The following is a 20,380-nucleotide window of genomic DNA, read 5'->3' as shown; positions in this document are numbered from 1 at the left end:
TGTGTGTGTGTGTGTGTGTGTGTGTGTGTGTGTTGGGGATGGGTGAAGTCTCTTTGCTGTTATTTTCCAGGTGTGTCCTAAACTTTAGGGATCCAGTTTCTCGTCCCTCTGGAATGTGTGTGGTTTGTCTTCTTGAGACCCCCAGTGACCTGGCTGAGTGGGAATGACCCTCATGATGTCTCGCCTTCTTTCCCCACTTGCTTCCCATAGTAATTTTTCTAACCGTATTTCCCAGTTGTTGACAACAGTTAAGAGGTGTGAGGGAAGTACTGCAGCTTTTGCACCTCTTCCTGAAGCATCCTGTTTCCTGATCCTTTCCTTCTTTATGTGGTGACCCTCAGAATCATCTTGTCTCCATCCCAGAGGGAGCAAGAACAGCAGTTTGAGCCCCTTCCCCCGCTCACTGACCATGTCCCTGTGTTGTGTTGTATGTGGTTTTAACAGTCCTGCCAGTCCCGACTGTCTCCACGCAGTGACCTCACACACACAGGTGTGTGCATGCTGTCTTCAGCTTCGAGGCCAGCCAGCGGTCAGGAGGCAACGAGGCCCGCGAGCACAGCCTGCCTGCTTCCTGTGCTGTAGGGTGTCCTGCCTGCCGCCGCTGGCTTGGCTTCCTCTTATTCAGGGATCCGTCTCTGAACTAGGACTTTTCAGTCCAGCATGCAGAGCCATCCCCCGCTCCCAGCTCCAGGCTTCCCCTCTTCTAGAGCCCTTGAGGCATTCTATTTTGAAGAAATTCCTGGGTAAAGTTACTTTTGTAAGGGGTTACGTTGTATGGAATTGCCTCTCACATTCATTACCCCTTCTATACAAATGCGTTCTTTCTAGTAAGCTTTCTGTACTTGTAGGCCACTGGTTATATAGCCGAAGATCCCAGCATAGCTGGTGGAGAACTGCTTTTTTGCATAATTTTGATCTGACATCCCTGAATGCAAATCTGGCGCTCTCTTTACTTGGGCTTAGCTCTGTAGCTTGTGCTGATAGATTCCAGGATATCTGTGAAGTGCCAGTCAATGGTATTAGGACGTCCCAGGAGGTTGGTCATGAAAGGTCCAAGCTGACGTGTCATTCCAGCCTGCAGGTTACGCTTGACAGGGGTTGTCATCTTAAGTCACCTTAAGACACCTCGAAAGCAAACTTGGCTTCAATCTTTGAGAAGATATGTGTGGATTTCAAGCTGACTTTTGGGAAACAGGAGACCCTAGTGAGGGGATGACTCCCAGATTGTTTTTTCCTAGGGTTTGCGTCTGCTTGATGAGAAGGCCTAGGGTCTGTTTTGGCTTAGTGCAGAGTTCTAAAGCCTCACAGGTGGTTGGCTGGGTGGTGGTCCTGTGGCTTGCCTGAGGACCTGTTTCTTGGGGACCTGTTTGGAGGCCACTGTTTGGGGCAAAGTAGTCCCAGAAACAGCTGTGACCCCCCTAGGGGGAAAAATGCAATGTCACCAAATTCCTCATGGTGAGCCAATCAGTGAATGTCACATAAACTCTATGGCAAGTTTGACTTTTCCCCTCGTTAAACATGGGAAGGGGAATGGGGTAATGGGTGACTGGGGATTGAAGAACTTTACATGACTCTGATGCAGGTGCTGGTCTCTTGTCAATGTGTCCCAAGACATTCTGCTCCTTGCAGGTAGCCACCCCCTAAAAAGGTCTGAATCAGCACACACGCCTCTCTCTCCACAGTGCAGAGTTGCCGACCACAGCAGTGTGCCCATGACTTAGAAATGATGATGATGTTGGCGAATCAAGAGTCTTTCCCCAGCTGCCAGCCTCTCCTCTTTCCTTCCATCCCAGATGCCCAGCTCTAATAGCCCCCTCCTCCCTCCCTGTGGCATGGCGATCCTAACAGTCCTATGAATGTGAACTGCTCACCTCATTGTGTGTATGGAAGAAGAGCCAGCTGGTGTGTTGTCAGGAAGCACTACTGAAAATGTGAACTGTTACAGAACAAATAAACAGTCCCAGAATGTACTCGGGTGCCGGTCTCATTCTTCTTAGCCATCAGGAGTATCTTGTTAGTTTTTGTTATTGTTTTTTTTTTTTTCTTTATGGAAGAGAGGAAGGGAAAGTGGGTGGTTGGTCTTCTAAATGGGGGAAAAGAGCAGGGTAAATTTTCTCAAAAGCCAAGAGAAGGTAGGAATCCAGAGAGGAATCCTGTGTGATCCTTCCATGAGAGCCACAATCCCATCTGAATACATAGCAGAGTATTCTGGCAGTGAACTTGATCCTGTGGCAAGGCTGGAAGACCCTTCTCATGTTACGCTCTTTTCAGCATGGTTTCTAGGGTCCTGTTTAATAACACTCCTGCTGGTGCCTGCTATGTGGACACGGGACACTGTTGACAGGCAAGTGGGGGACGTCTGTCCCATACCCCAGAGCAGTCAGCAGTGCTTTCATTGCCAGCATGTGACTTCCGGAAGAGTTGAAGTGCATCATGGCAAGCGGAGCCACGAGCCACTGCTGCATCGCACACCTCTCTCCAGTTCCCAGATGAGTACGACTCTTATGGAAAGGAGTTGTGTTTACTGCTCTTTCTCATCACCAGGGCTTAGAGCAGAGCCTGGCACCCAAGCTGTCAGGACAGGAAAGAAGGGAATTTTGGGTACATGTGATATTGGGGGAGAACTAGACGGAACCGTGGATGGAAAGGGAACAGTGGCACTCAGGCGCACCCTTGGACTTGGACATAAAGACCCCCTGGTGGTCTTAGCCTCTAAAAATCATGCTCCAGAGACAAAAGTGTGGCTTAAGCAGATGTTAAGATACATGGAAGCTAGGGCTCAGCCAGCTCTCCAAACCCACCTAGCACCTAACACTGAGCCTCCTCTACTGCGCCCCCAATCACTTCTTTTAGCTCCTTGCTGGTGCCTTGTTGAAACCCCTTGTTCTGTAGCGCTGAGTAGAAGTCAACTCCTTCAGAGACCGAGCGCAGAGGCTGGTTGGGGTACTGGTGGTAGCTGGGCAAGAGCCCTCCTGGGTGGGCTGCACATGACAGCTGCTGAAGGAAACACCGGTGGTGGTCCGGTAGGCAGCCCGGGTTTTCTTTGAAGCTCTTACTGTGCCTGCACTTGAACTCCAACACCATCCTGGTGTAGGTATTGAAGGTGGTGACGGCTGATGCCATGCAGCAGGTGAAGGAAACCCAGGCTGTGCTAGGGACAAAAACAAATTGTGACGGTAACAAAGAAAGCTGCCATAATCACCTCATACTTAATGGACGAGGCAGAACTTCATGACAATTCAGGGATCTGGGTATGCTGCCTTTTCTCACGTTTCAGGTACATTGTGGGCAAGAGTACCTAGTTGGTTGCATTTGGGGGGATGTTCTGAATGTTTAGGAAGATGGCAACTGATGCAGAACTTAAGGCGTGGAAAGTGAAGTGGATTTATTTCCACTGAATTGGTAACATACCATCCTTGTGCCCTTTTATACCTGCTGTACTATTGTGTGTGCATGTGTGTGTGTGTGCATTTCCCAAACTGCAAGTACCCATGTAAAAATCTCCAAAATTCTACATTCCTGCAGTTCAGCCATGTACAAGGGCAGCCTAATGCACTTCCTGCCTTTTCCCTCTTCTCCATTCCTCTCTTACCCTAATACTGCCAAAAACTTCCCAAAGATGGCCAGTGGGAGCACCATCCCTCTCCCATCTTCCTTTGTTTTGAACTGCCAGGTCTCAAGATCCCCAGAGGGGAGCCTCAGTTCAGGAAAGCGTTTGCTACAAAGGGGACGTGCTGTGGCTTACACAGTGGAATTTACTTATGAGAATGTGGTTCTTGGCTGAGGGGAGTTCGTGAGGGATGGAGGAGGAGAAGCTGTAGATAGAGAGGAACTGGGTGGATTCAAGAAAGGCAAAAAAGACACCAGGGAACTGTATCAAACACATTCCTAAAAACTTGGAAACCCCAAGCCCTAAATCTCTCCATGTTTCTGGGAAGCTCAGGAAACAGGAAATTTTGTGAGGTTAGGGAAGGATTTCAGGAAGCCAAGAGTGATGGTTAAGCCAGGCCAATGCGAAGGGAACAATGTGTTTTTATCTGCTGCTGACCAAGTAGATCCAGGCTGGAATACTTCTGGTACAAATTTTGGTGCTAAAGATAGCTTGAAGACAAAGGATGAAAAAACAGTGGGCTTGGAAAATGAGTGCAGCTGGAGTGGTGCTTGATAGAGTGGATTAAAGACTCGAGTCGGGCCCAGCATGGTAGCCTGGCAGCTAGGGTCCTCACCTGGCATGCATTGGGATCCCATGTAGGCACCAGTTCTAACGCTGGCAGCCCTGCTTTCCATTCAACTCCCTGCTGGTGGCCTGGGAAAGCAGTCGAGGACAGCCCAAATCCTTTGGATTGCACCCAAATGGGAGACCCGGAAGGGGCTCCTGGCTTTGGATCGGGGAGGCTCTGGCCATTGCAGACAGTTGGGGAGTGAATCATTGGACAGAGGATCATCTTTGTCTCTTCTCCTTTCTATCTGACTTTACAATCAAAAACAAAATAAATATACTATGGAGGAAGGGGATAGGATCCAGGTTTTCATCCTGCCTAGCACTGACTTGGCCCAGTTAATGCATGGTCAAGTTGGCAACCTTGTGAGTGTTCCTCAAGGGAGAAAGTAGGAAGCTTTTAAACAAAGGGAGTTTGGCTTGAATGCTTGTTTGCCACATTCCTGCTTCTGTTTAAGAGAAATCTAAAGTGACTAACATCTCAGTTGTTGAAGGAAGTCTAATACAGTTTGGTAGGATAAGAATGGAGATTGGAGCAGGAAGTTGTTCTTAGCTTCAGGGAGTTTAGAATGGATAGATGAGAATTCAACTGATGACTGACTCATTAATAGAACTCATCCAACTCTCAAAGCTAATTCTCCATCCTCTGCTCTCCAATATATCAAATAAAAAATTATATGGCATCATTTCCATAAACCATACAAAATCAGTCTCGTTGCTCAAGGCCAATTGCCACAGCTGGTAAGCCCCCGAATTGGAGAAAACAGCCTCATGAAGCCAACCAGAGGAATTCTCTCTGCACCTTTCAGCAGGTGGGGAAGGGATGGGCATGTGACAGGGGTCCAGCCTTAGATCTGGCTGCTGGGCTGCTGGGATGAAGGGTGAAGGACATAGGAGCAAACATCTTTCCAAGGCCAGGAATTCTGTTGCAGGTTGGCTGGGGAAGGAACTGAAAAGATTTGAAATAAATGGGAAGCACTTACTAGAAGGCCCACCCGTAATTCCAGTCATGTGGTCTCCAGTCTTCTGGACCCAGGTTGGCAGTTGCTTGGAAGACTTGTGAGTACAGCATGTGGGCAACCATCCCCAGAAGGCCTACAAAGGGAAGAGGCAGGTAGCCCTTGGAGAAGGGCTGTCATTGCCACCTCCTTTGTCATGACTTTAGAGTGAGGGTCTTTGAGTTTTCCCCAGGTGCAACCTGTTTGGTGGCGTCCATTCCTCTTGTACCCCTATACTTCAAGGGAGACTAAGGGTTCGTGGGGCATCTCGTTGAATACCCATCTTTACTATGGGTTGTCCCAAACCAGGCTGAGAACTATGAAGGCCTTGAAATCAGTGCTGCACCAAGAGCTGTGGTTCCCTTTGATCCTTCCCACCTGTCCATCTTCCTTTTATACATCTCTCACTTTGTTCAGCAGAAAGAAGTTTGAACAGTTGGAAATGTGTCACAACCAAATGAAAGAAATGGAGAAAGCTTGCCAATACCGGAACGCTGAGGTGAGTTGTGTTATAAAGCCCAGAATGATCTTATGTACAACGTTTCCCAGATGTCTGTAAAGCAACACCCTCCACCAGTTGTGTTGTGTTGTGTTGTGTTTTATGTTTTTGGATTCTTCTCCTCCTCCAGGCTACTGGGAGACTCAAACCTGGGAAGCCACTCACCCGACAAGACGGAGGAGATGGCAGCAAAGGCGCTCAGCTTGAGTCCGCAGCCTGGGTTCTCAGGGAGGAGCAAGTCAGTTAGAAGCAGGAGGAAGCTGACGAACTGAAGGCCGATGTAGGTGATCTGGGCTCCCAGGGATAACCAGAGGATCTCTATCAGAAACCAGAGGAAGGAATGGGACCTCAGTGGCAGTGAAACACTGGACAGAGTGTGAGCATTTGAGACCCCCCAGAAGTCAAGAGCCCGACAGTGTCCGCCAAGAGGGAAGAAAAGGGAGCATGGGTTGGGCATGTGATTGGGGAGGTCTGAAAAGGAACCCAAAAATCCTTGCCAAGCCATCATCTTGTCTCTCTTGTTCCTTATGGCATCTGGGGACAGTCAGTGTTGTTTCCTTTCCTCTTCTCTCCCTCCCTATTACTTTACGGGGGGAGGGGGAAGAGAGGAAAAGTCTGTTGTCCACAGCTATGTGGCAACAAAAGTAGGATTGGGTAGATGTTGATGGTTTTCTTCTTGTAAATTTTCTTCCTTCCTGCCATCCCCGTTGCGTGTCTGCATGTGCCTGGAAGTCAGCTGGAGGAGGAATGGGCAACACTCCCTCAGGACTCAGAAGAAGAGAAAAGCAGATCACAGCGCAGGGAAGATCCAGAGAGGCCCCACTCAAGGGTAAGTGAACAAACACATACTTGCCAGGAGCCCCAAGGGAAGGTGGGGTAGGAAGGGCTTCTCCATCAACCGCTTCCCTCCAAATCGGAGAGCGGAGTGACATGGGCCTTGCAACGCGGCAAATTCCAGTAGTCCTTTCTCACCTCTCTCGGTTGGTGGTGTGAGTTCAAGGAAACTTCGGCACCTCTCCCCTGAAACGTACAATGGGCAACTTTGTGGAGGTGCTGCCACGTTGGGCAGATGGGGGAACAAGAAGCCTTCTCTGCCCCCTCATACCGGGGCTGCCTCCGAAGCAGGTGCACAGAATATGTCTCTTTGTGCAAGCAGGGAGGAATGCATGCAAGGCTCATGGGCATAGGCTACACTCCTCTAACATCAGCTTCTTTTTCCTCCACATCTGGCTGTGAAGACCGCTCTGTGGTCTGTGTGGGTCTGTGTGAATGAATGCTCCCACGGGCATGTCAGGAAGGGGTTGTTATCCCGGGGCTCACGGTATCAACTGGTTCTAAAGTGCTTCCAGGTCTGGAGTGGAGCAGGCTTAAGTGGCTCAATAATAAATGTAAATGCAAGTGTAGCTGCATTTTCATTCCCTCTCCATCTCTGTTTCCCTTAAGCCCAATCAGGAGAAGTAGCAGTTCTCAAATTGCACGGCATTTAGAGAAACTTCACCACCAGGTGCTCTCTTCCCAGGCCGCAACACAACTTTTGTTCAGAGCAGGAAGGCAGTATCCTCCAGCCCCGCCTGTCCATCTGAGGATTCTGCCTTGTTAACACACGCACACTGTGCCTGCCTGCTGGCTCCACCAGGTGGCAAGGGACCTGGGAATGTTTTTCATCGGCTTTCCTGAGGGTGTTCCTTGGGGGCTTCAGAGACCCACTTTTTAAAATAATTCTAACAATAATTCCAAGAATGAGAAAACCCTTTTTGGAGGAGAGATGGAGGAAGACTTGAGAGGTGACCTTCTAAGATCCTTTTTGCTCCCGACTGCAAAAGCTAAAACCTGCAGAGTGGAGTTGTGCATGGCACGTCATAGTTGGACAGAGCTGGGGCTTTTGCTACAATACTCTGTCCTCCTTGTTCTGTTTTAGACATCAGTTCTAGCTTACAAAACTGGAAATTCTGACACGTGGAAGAGCTAGTGGCAAAGCCAAGCATTACAAACTTGCTATTTTAAGCCAATTAGGCTGCTAGAGAGAGAGAGAGAGAGAGGTACCGAGCCAGGGCTTTTGACCTTAGGAAAAGTGGAAACCCAAGGAAATGGGATGTAATACAGAGACGGAAGGTTCCGGGTTGGGGGAGTGCACTGTACTCCCACATCCATCTCTGCCCCATGCTGTCCTGACTGGTTTGCTTGCCCGCATAAGCAGCTCCCTAGTCCCCACTCTGAAAACCACCTGGGTAGATGGGGTAAGGGGACTACCTGGTTCTTCCATGATTTCCTCACAGGATAGCCACATGCCACTCCGGAAGGTAAGGAAGGTGAAGCGGTCATCCCCAGCCTCCCAGCTGTATTGCACCACCTCCTGGGATGATGCGTTGGCGATGCCGGCATCCAGGGGCACCGGCATGTCAAAGCATTTGGTTGCCAGACTTTTCCCGCACACGGGCTTGGGCACCTTCTGTGTGCCCACAAACCAGTAGCTGCTGAGCAGGGATGTTGTGGAGAGGCTGAGTGATAGCAGGCCGAGGACGGCAGATAGGCATGTCCGTTGGCCAGAGCAGCCCTTCGGGAGTTCCATCTGTAACAAACACAAAGCGGGATACGGGGAGGTGAGCTTCCTTAGGCACACAGCAGGGGGCGCTTTGCTGACGGCTCCTCCCCAACACCCATAAAACCCAGCCAGTCTCTCAGAGCAGTCTGACAGCTCTGTGCAGGAGCTCGGCTTTGGGAATAGCCTGGAGCCAGCCCCTGCAGGTGATGATTCGTGAACACCTTATTCACAACTTGTATGGTTTCCACAGAGGATGGTGGCTTTCCCTGAGCAGATACAGGCACTGGGCTGGTTGTGGTACACAGCAAGACACAGAGGCTGGGGAAGAGGGACCCAGCAGATAGGACAAATGATAAGAGTACTTTCAAAGGTTCATGGAAATGAAATGCAGAGTTTACTTTGGTACAAAAATTGTTGACATGCATGCCTGGGAAGAGTCTTTGAAACTTTTCTTGAAAAAGTTATGCCTGGGCTTCAAAAATTTTTGGCACTGTATTTGCTTGTTTGCTTATTTGTTTTAGATTTATTATTTTTTATTGGAAAGTCAGATCTACAGAGAGAAAGATCCTCCATCCACTATCCTACTCCCCAACTGGCTGAGCTGACCCAAAGCCAGGAGCCAGGAGCTTTTTTTCAAGTCACAGGGTCCCAAGGCTTTGGGCCACCCTCCACTGCTTTCCAGGCCACAAGCAGGAAGCTAGATGGGAAGTGGAACAGCCGGGATTAGAACCAGCGCCAATATGGGTCTCCACTTGCTGCCTCTCAGGATGCATATTAATTAGAATCTAGAATCTGGAGAGCAGCTGGGGCTTGAATCCAGGCACTCTGATGTAGATACAGACATCTGAGTGGTGTCCCCATGACTCTGCCAAACACCTATCCAACTCCTACCTTTTAATCCCATTTCCCATTAACCTATTGAAGGGCCCTGTTAGGATGAGGTAATGTGGAAGTCAGAACCAGATACATATCTGAATCTTCCAATTCTGCCATCAAAGGTAACAATCCACATGTGGGGCCCCCAGCCAGCAAAGCCCAGGAGAATACACAGGTACCTTTGTAGAAAAGCCACAAGGACCCCAGATTTCCCCATAGCTGGTGCCCTGGGAGCCCAGGGCTTGAGCAGGAGAGAGTGAGGCTGGTCTTTATCCAATGCTGTCCTTCTCTCTGAGATACAACCCAAGTTCCCTCTGCTATTTAGTAAGATGCACTAAGTGACACCTGCTACCAGAAGTGTGACTTAGAAGGGTTTTGAGGGCTCTTGGCTTTTGTCTCCTGCACAGTCATTTTTTATTCTCTCTCTCTAAGATTTCAAAGTGCCATTAGGCAACAATTGTGTTTAGTCTGTGCCACAGCTACTTGCACACTGGACACTCGATACTAAACTTGTGATTAAACTTGGATGAGCTGAGGGAGCATCAGGTAACAGTAAGCTCAAAGTGGGATTAAACCATGGAGGCTGATATAGAGAGGGTTTAGAGAAAGAATTGGGAACATTTCAATTGCTCTTTATGGTTACTCTTTTAGGCTTTGTTTTCTCTGAAAATCAGCAGCACAGGCTTGCTGAGGTCCGCATGACTGGGACTAGCAGTGAGTTGTAGCGGGAGACTTTCTTTACCTTAGGTGTTCACCTTGGAGGAGGAATGGGGAAGATGTCTCAGCAGTTACCTACATGCCAGGGAGCACATGGGAGCTTTGGGACCTCAAGGGTTAAAGAGGCAGTGAACCGTGGAAGCTGTTGGAGTTAGGGTGGGCGGTGTTAGGTGCAGTGGTTAGGATCCTGCTTAGGATACCTGCATCCCACTGCAGAGTCCCGGGTTTGGGTTCCAGTCTGTTTCTAGTTTGAATTCCAGTTTCCTACTAATGAGTACCCTTGGAGGCAGCAGGAGATGGCTCACGGATGAGGGCCTTGCCGCTCTAGTGGGAGACCTGGCTCTATCCCTCACTGTCGTGGCTATCTGGGAAATGAACTAGAGGATAGGACTTCTTTGTCTGTGTGATTTCTGGAGAGATGGTGGCATTTATGGGTTCTGAGGGAGGTAACATCCAAGCCATCTTCTGCCCACTGTCACCCAGGCTACAGAATCTCAAAGGGGAGGTGGTTTGTGGTTGTGACCATGGGGACATAGGGAGGTTCCTAGAGCCAAGTTCTTGAGACAAGGACCATTCCTGACTTATGATGGAGACATACTGTGTGACAGTAGAAAGAGCCCCTGCTTATTTTTATAAAACCAGAGCCTAAGAAAAGAGGGAGATGACATAAGGGTCTGAGTGCGGGCCTGGATAAATTAATTCGTTTTGGAATCATAAAGCAATCTGACATGCCTCACACTGAGTTAGGAGCAGACTGTGCTGCTGGGTGCACACTTACTGCACAGAGCAGCCCACGCGTAATTAATGACAGGCTCTTCTTAAAGTAAACCATCTAGAGCTTTCTGGGGGATCTACTCGTATCAGAGTAGATCAGCCCTAAATCTGCTTAGCTTGAGAGATGTTAAGTAAAACCATAGCTAAGTTGACAGGCCCATAAATCTGCTTCTGTCATCACTCTCAGCTTACCAGCTTTTGCATTTAACAGAGAATATTATCTTAGTGATGCAACAGTCTGTGCTTCAGAATTAGCAGGAACCCAGACGGTACATTTGACAAAGTATGTATTAATAGCAATAAGAAATATATGTGAAACAGACAAACATTTATTCAAATGGCTTCTGTTACACAATCAACTAGATTTCATTTTTTTAAACACGCCCAACAAATCAGTTCCACAAAGAATTGTCAGTCCTTGGACTGACTTTGGCTAAGGACAAGAAAAAAAAACATAGTAACTGGAGGAAGGAAAGTTTGTTCTGTTTTTTAAGATGATTTGTTTATGTGAAAAGCAGAGCTACACAGACAGATGGAGAGATAAAAAGTTCATGTTGAGTGCAGGGGCCCAAGCAGTCAAGCCATCCTCTGCTGCTTTACCAGGCCATTGGCAGGGAGCTGGATTAGAAGTGGAGCAGCTGGGGCTTGAACTAGCACTCATCTGGGAGTTAGCACTGCAGGTGGCATCTTTCCCTGCTATGCTACAATGCTGGCCCCAAGAAATGATCTTTATGAAAATCATTGATTATAGTCATTGTCTGTTACTGTGTTGGTTTAATCTCATATTCAGGTAATGAATCTTTACTAATGAGTAATGACTGGACTAAGGATTTAGGCAGTTTTGAATATTCTGACAGGGTTCACTGTCAGGAGCCATTTTCAATCTTGTTTGGTTTGGAAATCAGTTTGGAAATCATGCCCTGTTAGATTTAAACTCTCTTTACCATCCATTCCAAGTTACATATAATCACAAGTTCTTCTCTGAGTTATTCCAATGTGAAAAATAATGGATCTCACATGGAGGGACATCTGCTTTGTAGCAGCATGGTGACACCTAACGAGGAAGAGGAGATCTGAGAAACAGCAAAAGATGAGAAAGAGCTCAGACTGGAGTCTACAGAAGCTCCTTCCAGAAGGAATGTCCAACAAGGACAGACACAAAGGAACCCATAGTTACGAATCACCAAATCGGTCATTGATGATAGTCTCACTCTAAAACCTTATCAAGAAGACAATCTACTCCTAGAGCACAATGCTGTTTGTTACATATTCCTTCCTCCAAAACTTGTCGTTTCTCGTTAGGATCCAGGTATCTCTCGAATGGAAGAACAAACCTCATTTTGCAATGGTTTTCTGAAGCCATCAAAGTCTCCATCTGCATAGGAGACAAACCCCTCGCCAAGGTGAAAAGGAAAGGAGTGGCTTATTCAACACCCAGGGGGCTCAGACCACCCAAGAGTGCATGGGCATCAATACGTCCAGAATAATTCCATCAGCATATCTCTTTTTTTAATTTATTAATTACATTGCATTATGTGACAGTTTCATAGGCTCTGGGATTCCCCCAACCCCTTCCTGTACCCTTCCCCCGTGGTGGATTCCTCCACCTTGTTGCAGTATTACAGTTCAAATTCAGTCAAGATTCTTTCATTGCAAACATATACCAAGCATAGAGTCCAGCATCTTATTGTCCAGATAAATTCAATGGTTTCTTGGGGAGACCATCTCTGGTCTGAAGGCAGAGCTGGCAGAATATCATCCCGATCAATTAAAAGCCACAACATAACATCAGCAGCAATTTACAACATTATGGAATTATTTGACATGGTATTGAGTAACCAATATGTTAAAAAAATGCAAGTTCTTAACCACATCCTGTGACTACTTCATTGACATTTCAATTTTAGTTTATATACGACTCACTTCTATATACCTTAAAATGGCTATAGGGTACTATTCAGCTGTCTTGTGTCTATTTTCATTTTAGTATTTGGCAGTTCATAGTGCTGAAGCATAATTTTGCTGAACTTGGCAGATTTTAAGGATAGTCTAAACTGGCTTATAACTCTAGCAAGGCATATGTCAACAGTTGAGGTGCAGAACTAGTTAGGACACAAAGATTAGTTACTCCTCACTAAGGTATTGAAGATTTCTCTGCACACTCCTCCACCAGCATATCTTATTAGAAAAAAATTCAGCATCAGCATAGGTTCGTAAGGACAATGAACCGGAGAGGCAGGCACACCTCCTTAAAGGAACCACATGAGCTGTGGAAAGTATCTTTTGGGCAAGAGGAGGAGGAAGTTGGTTACCTTGGCCATGGTCAGTGTCTTGCGGTTTGTCTGGGAGGACCAAAGGCTGCCATCCGTGCTCCAAGTCCCTTTGGTTGAATGTGGTGAGAATGAGAGCTGCCAGCCCACCCTCCCTCCCTCTCCTTCCCAGCCCTCCCCTTCTAGCTCATATATTTTGGATTGCCTCATGATTAAATGCTGCCTTTCAGGGCACATGGGCATTTAATAATTGACAATGTAATCACAGGCCAGCTGTTCTGGGAGATTACACTGGAGAGCCTGCCAATGGGGATGTGGAATTAAGCACAAAGAAGCAGGGACCTGCACTGACTGGTAGAAGAGCCTGTCTCAGGGGTAGGTGATGGGTTAGCTTGTTTCTAGCCGTCATTCCCTAGGTAAGCGGTGGAATGGATTCAGTTTTGTTTTGCAGCAGACACAGAAAATATTGCAAGGTCAATGATACTGTGAAAATTCTGTTGAATTGGGTTCTGTGTGCCTTTGAAGCAGCTCTATTTTCTGCAATGTTCTCAGGTGCACAATGAGATGAATGAGCTTCCTGGTGACATGGGTGATTTCTATGCCTTCTAGCTAACCCTAACTGGTAAAGATCATGGAGAGTACCACTTTCTACACGGAGTGCTGAAGGACAGAGTCATGGGGTGCTGGGAATAAATACCAGCCAGGGTTCAGTGCTGCTATGACTTGTATACTACTACTTTAGTATACTACTATTAGGGAAGGAATTTTTTTTTTTTAATTTATAGAGTTTCTAAAATCTTAAAAAGGAATCCAGCAAGTCAACACATTGTTTTGCTGCCATACCTTAGACGTACAAGTTGTTCTTTCTGCCTTCAAAATTGCACACAGTACTTGGTGGGCAGATTTGGGAGGCGATTCTCTAAACGCTCTGTGGACTTGACCTGCCACGCCTTGATTGAGGCGCTTCCTTTAGCCTTCAGTGCCTTGCATCCCTCCTGCCTGGGCTGCTCATCAACACTAGTGTGAACTGCCTTTGAGAAGGTTGTTTTCCTCCCCGAGAGAGAGAGAGAGAGAGAGAGTTTCTTCCTCTTTGTCCTGGTCACACTGTACTTCTTTCTCAGCTCTTTCTATATTCCATCGGGATTGTTGGCCTTGACTATAGTTTCTCCCATGGCCTTGCCTTCATTTTAAAGCAAAGTCCTCGGTGAGTTCCATTCAACACAACGCTCTCTGGAAGATGGGAGAATATATACTTTTCTGGTCCCCACTTTGAGATTCCATACAAGTCCTGAGAGTTGGTAATGTTATAAAGTTCTTAGTAGATATCTTGGAAATTAATGGACAGTGACACTGTGTGTCATAGAAACTTGTCTTTTTGCTTTGAAGGCCTCTGAATTCTGCTCTGCCTTCCCCCTTCTCTTCCAGGTAAGTCACAAAGTCATGTTTTTCCTTTACTGTGTTTGTGCATCTAGTTTCGGAGAGCCAAGTCAGGTTTCCTGTAACTTCACTGTCTGAATTTGTTCTGGATTGGCCAAATGACTCTCTCTGGATCTTGTTTTCGCCCCTCAATACAGTCTCAGACTGACGTGAACAGGCAAAGTGGATACACATGGAGAGCTATCCAGGCACATTTTCTGTCTCACCCAAACCAGCAGGGATTGGGTGCTCACTTTTACAGTTGAACTGGCTCTGGGTTTCTTGACTCCGCAGTGCCAGGACAACGCTGGGTGGTGCTGTCCCCTCACACTTCCTTCTCTCTTCCTGCTTCCTCCCACCCGGCAGGCAGTGAGATGTGGGTGGAGGTGGCAGCTCCTCCCTGCAGGACTGCCCTTTTTTTTTTCCCTCCTCTGGCCTCATTGCTCACTCATGCAGGAACCCCATGTGTCAGTCTCATGGAATTCAGGGCTCACAGTGAACTCCGGGGACACCCAGTCACTCCCTGGGGGCACTTCTTGGGGGATTGCTTCCGGTAGCACATTTTTGTGTGGCCAACTCCACTTCTTAGTGACTCCAAATACCCTCAGAGACTTTCCACAGGAAACACACCCGCACCCCATCGGAACATACAGCTGGCCAATGCTTCCCGGATGAGTTGTATGTGCATTTTTCTTTACTGAATGGTATCCTTCTTACACCCTTCAAATACTTGCAGGCACTTCTCACATCCCGCTTGAGTCACTGTTGGCAGTCCTGGCTCTTTGCTTTTTATTGCCTCTGCTCATAAACCGCACCCCTTGTGCCTTAATAGCCTCAAGTTCGCCTTCTCCAGGGAAAAGGGGAGAGGAGTGGTTAGAGTCCTATCTGTGTTACAGGAGCAGCCCAGGGATGGATTCAGAGTGAATGGAATGAAACTTCGGCTTCGTGGTCGCCTGCTTACTTGGGGCCCTTCTGAGACCTGGTTGCCTAATTTCTTTCTTATAACTTTATTCATTTATCTCTTCAAGAAAATCTTTAGAAACATATGATTTTAGGCCTCCACGGAGCAACCCTTAAGAAGCTGTATTTTGGGTGTGGGCTTGCTGGGCTGCTGGATACACCCCATCTTGAGTTTCCCCCTTCTCCCAAGAACTTTTGAGCCGCAATGTCTAATTTCCTCTTTTTGACAAAACATGGGTTTCTCTGCCCAGCCACAAAACTCAGAGTCCAGCAACCCACTCACTTCCTCTCATTGTAATTTGGGCATATATTTTCTTCTTCTTCTTCTCCTTCCTCTCTTAGAAAAAGTAATTGCCAATCAATGCAACATGAATGTAATTGGGCTGGGTTCCGAAGCTGGTGACTCAGTCCAGACCCAAAGATTCCACATGCCAACGTAGTGTTTAACAGGATGACTTCCATGGCGACCTGCATGCAACCACCCCGTGTGTGACGTCACAAAGCCAAGAGATGTGACCGACAGGATTTACTGAGGTTCTCGGTGACTAGCCCCCGTACTGTTAAAAAAGGAACATTACTAGGCAGGTGTAAAACAAAAACGATGGTCTTGGACACTCTCCAGCCCGTGGTGGGTAGGAATTCAGTGCACTGCTTTGTCAAGGCGAGGGGATGGGAATGATGGGTGGCACTGGGCTTGGATAGGTGGTGCAAGAAGACATTTCCTCAATGCCAGAGCCTGAGGTGAAGGGACCCAGCGTTTGGTTGTCATTTTATTTTTTGCATGTCATCCTCTGAAGTTTCACCGCCCCTCCCTGGTAGTGGTTTCTCTGAGAAATTTCTGATCCATGTCTCATCAATTCCTGTTACTCAGTAGCGAGAAGCCTGGAGTGGAATGTAGCCCTACTGTCTGCGTCCTTGATTCCTGTCCCAGCAGGCACCTGTCTCATGAAACTCCTCACACAGCGTGCTTGTGTGTTACCAAGCTCATGTGACCTTACATTGCCTGATAGAGTAACAGCTGCATTTTGCTCATGGTCGAGCCTCCGAGCTTAGTCCTCGCTTAATGCCCCCAATGAATGAAGGAGGTTTGCCACACAAAGCCTTATGGGTAGAGTTAGGGAACATGCAGGCAAAGATATGAAGGAGGCAGTGTCCAGACAGCCCCGGTTGGTAAAGCAGGTATGGTTCCTCCCGATTCACATGCATAACAGCAGCGGGAAGCCACCAAGCGGTCCACGACTCCGGACACACCCCACGTCTTTCCACACAGATGCACTCAGCGTTTTACTCGGTTCCCTGCCAGTACATATCCTCCCACCTGTGGAAACATTCCTGCTTTTCAGCAGGCAAAGCCCAGAGCACAGCAGTGAGCTCATGCACAAGGATTAATTGTAGTTCGGCAAAGCCCAGGGAACAAACAGATCACTGGAGGGCCAGTGACAGTTCGGAAACGTGATGTCCTTTCTCAGGCTGGGTGTCACAGAACCTCGTGACCCCAGGGGTGAGGGATGTTCTGAGATTTTACTGCTCTAATCACAACGTTTACTTCAGAGCTTGACACTCGAGATCACCTCGGGGGTGATGAGTAAAGAAATGTCCTCACCCGGGATATTTTTTTTTTTATTTCGTGGCAGAGTGTTTGCCACTAAGATGACTTTGCTGGGAGGTCAGCGTGCCTACAACGGCATGGGTCATGGCTGTGAGATTAATTAGGAGACTTCGTCCCTGTTTGGGGCTCACAGAGCCTCAAGCATTCCCAACAGTGAAAACGACCCCAGTCTTCCCGAGGCCGGGAACACGTCTGTTCAGGGTTGAGGGGGCATCTCCAGGCCTGCTTCTCGCCTTTCTGATAGCGGCGGGCACGCTTCAGCTGAGGCAGTCACTTCCAGGAGGGGAAGCCGCCTGCTGTCCATGCACCACAGCTGCGGTGAATACAGAGGGTGTCACATCTACACTTCCTGTGGAGCAATCGCTCACGCGCGGGGACCTGGGGGGCTCTTGGGGACCCGGGACAGGGTGTGGGCTGTGGCGTGGTGGTGATGGAGCGGTGCTTAGGGTGCGGCCGCCGGCAGGCGTGGCTCGGCCTTCCCATTCCCATTTCCTTGCGCGGCCCCTCCGTCCCTCCCTTTCCTGCCCTCGCCCTCCCCGTGCCGGGCCAGCTGCCCTCCTCTCCCGCCGTGAGTCATTGCCCGCCCGTGGTTTACTACGCTCCCCGGTTGCCTAGCAGCGGGCGCGCGTTGCTAGGGCACCGCGCGGGGGTGTGGTCTAAATTATGCCGCGAGGCCCCGCCCCGGAGGCGGCTGCGCGCGCGCGCGGAACCTCGGGAGCGGGCGTGGCCGGGCGTCTCCGCACCTGGGGTTCCTCGCGTTCACCGAGAACTGGGACGGGGCCCTAGGGGGCGCCGGTGAGGGGGTTGGCTGTGATGTCCTACGCATATTTTCCCTCCCTTCTTCCTCTCCCCGAAACGTGCAGGCCCCTGGCGCCTCTCATGAGGAAAAGGACGCGCACCTTTGCCCCTTTTGTGGGGCTCCACGCCCGCGGGCCTCGCAGCGTCACTTCTCCACCCACGACTTCCCCGAGGCATAAATGTGCCCTTAGGGATAAAAATAAGGGCAAGGGTTGGCTTTGTCCCCGTTCCCTGTGAAGAGGGGAAGGCGTGCCACATCCTTCACACACAGGTTCCTGGAAGGTGAGGCTGAGGCGCCGCTTCAGGTGGAGGGCCCAGGCCACAAGGCCGGCTTCAGTACGCATAACACTCCCATCCCCTTTCACCAAAGTCCCAGGTGGCGGTCCTGGCTATGAAAAGAGATGAACTGTTTTCCTACTGTACACTTTTCGGGTGCCTGTCAGCAAACACTCTCCCATAGTCCCTGTCTTGCTTAGGAAAGCAAAGGTAGAAAACGATAAAATGCACCTTCAGCCACCGCTGGCTTTGCCTGCGTCGTCTCAGAGGGCTTTGTTGCTTAGGGCCTGGTTGCGTTGGCCTTGGTCAGAGCCCAGCTACCTCAGTTCTGGGTCTTCAGGGCCCACTGTTGTGGCCCTTGATGCCCAGTGTCCTGGCAGCTCTAACTCCTAAGTGTCCCACAGCCTCGCTTTTCTCAACCCTGTGTGTTTCAGTTTCCTAGCTTTCCTGAGTCTGAAACTTCATTTTTCTCCCTGAGAAAGGTGAGAGCTTTGGGAACACAACACTGCTTTCTTGTTCAGTGGCTCCCTGGAACTTTCTGGATGTTTGATCCAAATCCAAGGACAAGCCAAGATGTCTGCTTGTCCAGAGAGCCTTCCTGTGTTTGGAAGGATCGTTGAGACCCGAGGCTATGAAGGCCTCTCCTGGGGTTCCAGATCTGAGCTGGCTTCCAGCAGGACCTGGGGGGCTGTGTGGAGGGGTTTTCTCTTTCTGTTGTCAGGCACAGAACTTAATGTCTGTCCTTTCAGGCTATCTGCATCTCTGTCCTGCCCGTCCTCACTGGGCGTTGGCCCTAGGACTGGATTTTTGGCAACTGAAACCAGACAGATGGAAGGGAGAAAGAAGAACTGAAGGGCTGTCGGCAGCATTGGGAAGAAAGAGGAAATGGAAAAAGAAATAAGAGTTTTAATGGGAGACAAAAGAGCAAGAGGCCAAGGTATGAGCATGCCAGATTCACCCATTAAACACTGGGCTGCAGTGACAAATTTTCATTCCATTTCATATAGTCCTGTAGTGTATGTTCCCAAGCGCCCTACTGTGAGCAGTAGGTTAAATTGATGAATTAGTATAACCTGTATCAGACAAGATCTCAAAAACAGTCCACCTACCTTGTTCAGTCTACCTACCTTCTGGGTGAGACAAACATTTTTAGTCAGTTGAGGGGGACTGGTCATCCACTGTTGTTCTTTCGCTTTTTGGCTGGATCTTAGCTGCGTGGAGTGAGTGTTAATCTGAGGATGAGCCAAGTCCCCTCTTGCCAGCAGAGGGATATGGTGGTATGGGTGGGTGGGCTGGAGAGGATGGGAAAGATGTCCTTCAGGTGGGAAACCTGTTTGGGTGTGGTTGGGTGACCCGTGGACTCTCTCTATGATGTCACAGTGGCCAGCAGCAAGGTTCTCCTTGCTACTCTCCTGCCTCCTGTCCCCACCCCCACTCAACCCCCACCTGGAGCAGGCTTTGCTCCACCTATGGTCTGGGCCCTTCCCAGGCCTTCTATCCGTGCCTCTCTCATTGTGTGTGGGAATCACTTGGGGAGTGAGTTAAATGTGAATTCTGCAGGTCTGGGGTGACTCACACCTGATGCAGACCAGACCACACTGAGTTGTCAGGCTCTACTCTAGAGCCACCTAGGTAATTTACAATTCCCCAGTAGCTGCATCTTACCAAGTAGTATCTACACACATGCTGCAGGACACAGCAATGTGAGACACAACACTATAGCTAAACTAAAACGTAGTCTTCTCCGGGGTACATGGTTGGCTTCCATGGAAGTATGTATTACATTGTTTCCGTTTTAAAATTCAAGCTTAATAGGCATTTGGCACAGTGGTTGTACTAGTGGTTGAGATGCCACATTCCTTATTGGAGTTCTTGGTTCAGGTTCCAGCTTGCTGTCCATGCTACCATTCTGGGAGCCAGCTGATGAAAGTAGCTGGGTTCCTGCCATCCACACGAGAGGTCTAGAGTGAATGAACCAGCAGAGGTGATCTCACAATCTTCCATCTTTTTAGCTTAAAAAAACTCATTTAAAAAGGTTTAAATATAATTGTTGCCTCAGCTGTCCCATCATATTGGCTTAAGGGCCAGCTGTGGCAGTAACTATAATGGGGCTAGCACAATACAGAAGGTTCTCTGGAAAGGCAATGCAGTAGAGATTGTACCGTTCTAGAAGACGGGTGTCTGAAATCCTGGTAGGCATTCTTGAAGGTGATTTGAATGAATGTGGAGTGGGATTTGTGACTGCTTACACAGAAGGCTGAGTCTCTGAGGCTTGCAGGGAGGGGGCTGTTGGCTTCCGCAGTCCTCTAGCCACACACCTAGGCCTTCTGCTCCAGCTGTTCCATTGCTCTCACTTCACCTCTGATCCTTGGCTTGCTGGGATTCCATTTTCCTTTTGCTGCTCTAGCTACATGTCACATTTCCTT

At 48.7% G+C, this 20,380-nt stretch overlaps 1 protein-coding gene across 3 annotated transcripts; it reads right to left on the bottom strand.

The window, feature by feature from the left end:
• Positions 1 to 2,745: 2,745 nt before the first annotated feature.
• LOC121166845 (germ cell-specific gene 1 protein-like) lies at positions 2,746 to 19,173 on the bottom strand. Of its 3 annotated transcripts, none has more exons than XM_040996145.1 (6): positions 19,082 to 19,173; positions 7,967 to 8,285; positions 6,566 to 6,736; positions 5,882 to 6,034; positions 5,203 to 5,314; positions 2,746 to 3,151 (listed from the first exon to the last, which is right to left on the bottom strand). In XM_040996145.1, the coding sequence occupies exons 1-6, from the start codon at positions 19,127 to 19,129 to the stop codon at positions 2,809 to 2,811; spliced, it is 1,146 nt and encodes a 381-aa protein (XP_040852079.1). In that variant the 5' UTR covers positions 19,130 to 19,173; the 3' UTR covers positions 2,746 to 2,808. The 3 variants fall into 3 exon arrangements, with proteins under 3 accessions (XP_040852079.1, XP_040852080.1, XP_040852081.1); XM_040996146.1 differs by having other exon boundaries at positions 6,689 to 6,736; XM_040996147.1 differs by lacking the exons at positions 5,882 to 6,034; positions 19,082 to 19,173 and having other exon boundaries at positions 6,689 to 6,736; positions 7,967 to 8,288.
• Between the last annotated feature and the right edge of the window lie 1,207 nt (positions 19,174 to 20,380).

Source organism: Ochotona curzoniae, unplaced genomic scaffold (genome assembly GCF_017591425.1).
Source record: "Ochotona curzoniae isolate NIBS_2020 unplaced genomic scaffold, NIBS_Ocur_1.0 patch253, whole genome shotgun sequence".
Lineage (NCBI taxonomy): Eukaryota > Metazoa > Chordata > Mammalia > Lagomorpha > Ochotonidae > Ochotona > Ochotona curzoniae.
The sequence above is the reverse complement of the archived record's forward strand: the minus strand, read 5'-3'. Positions and strand labels throughout refer to the sequence as shown.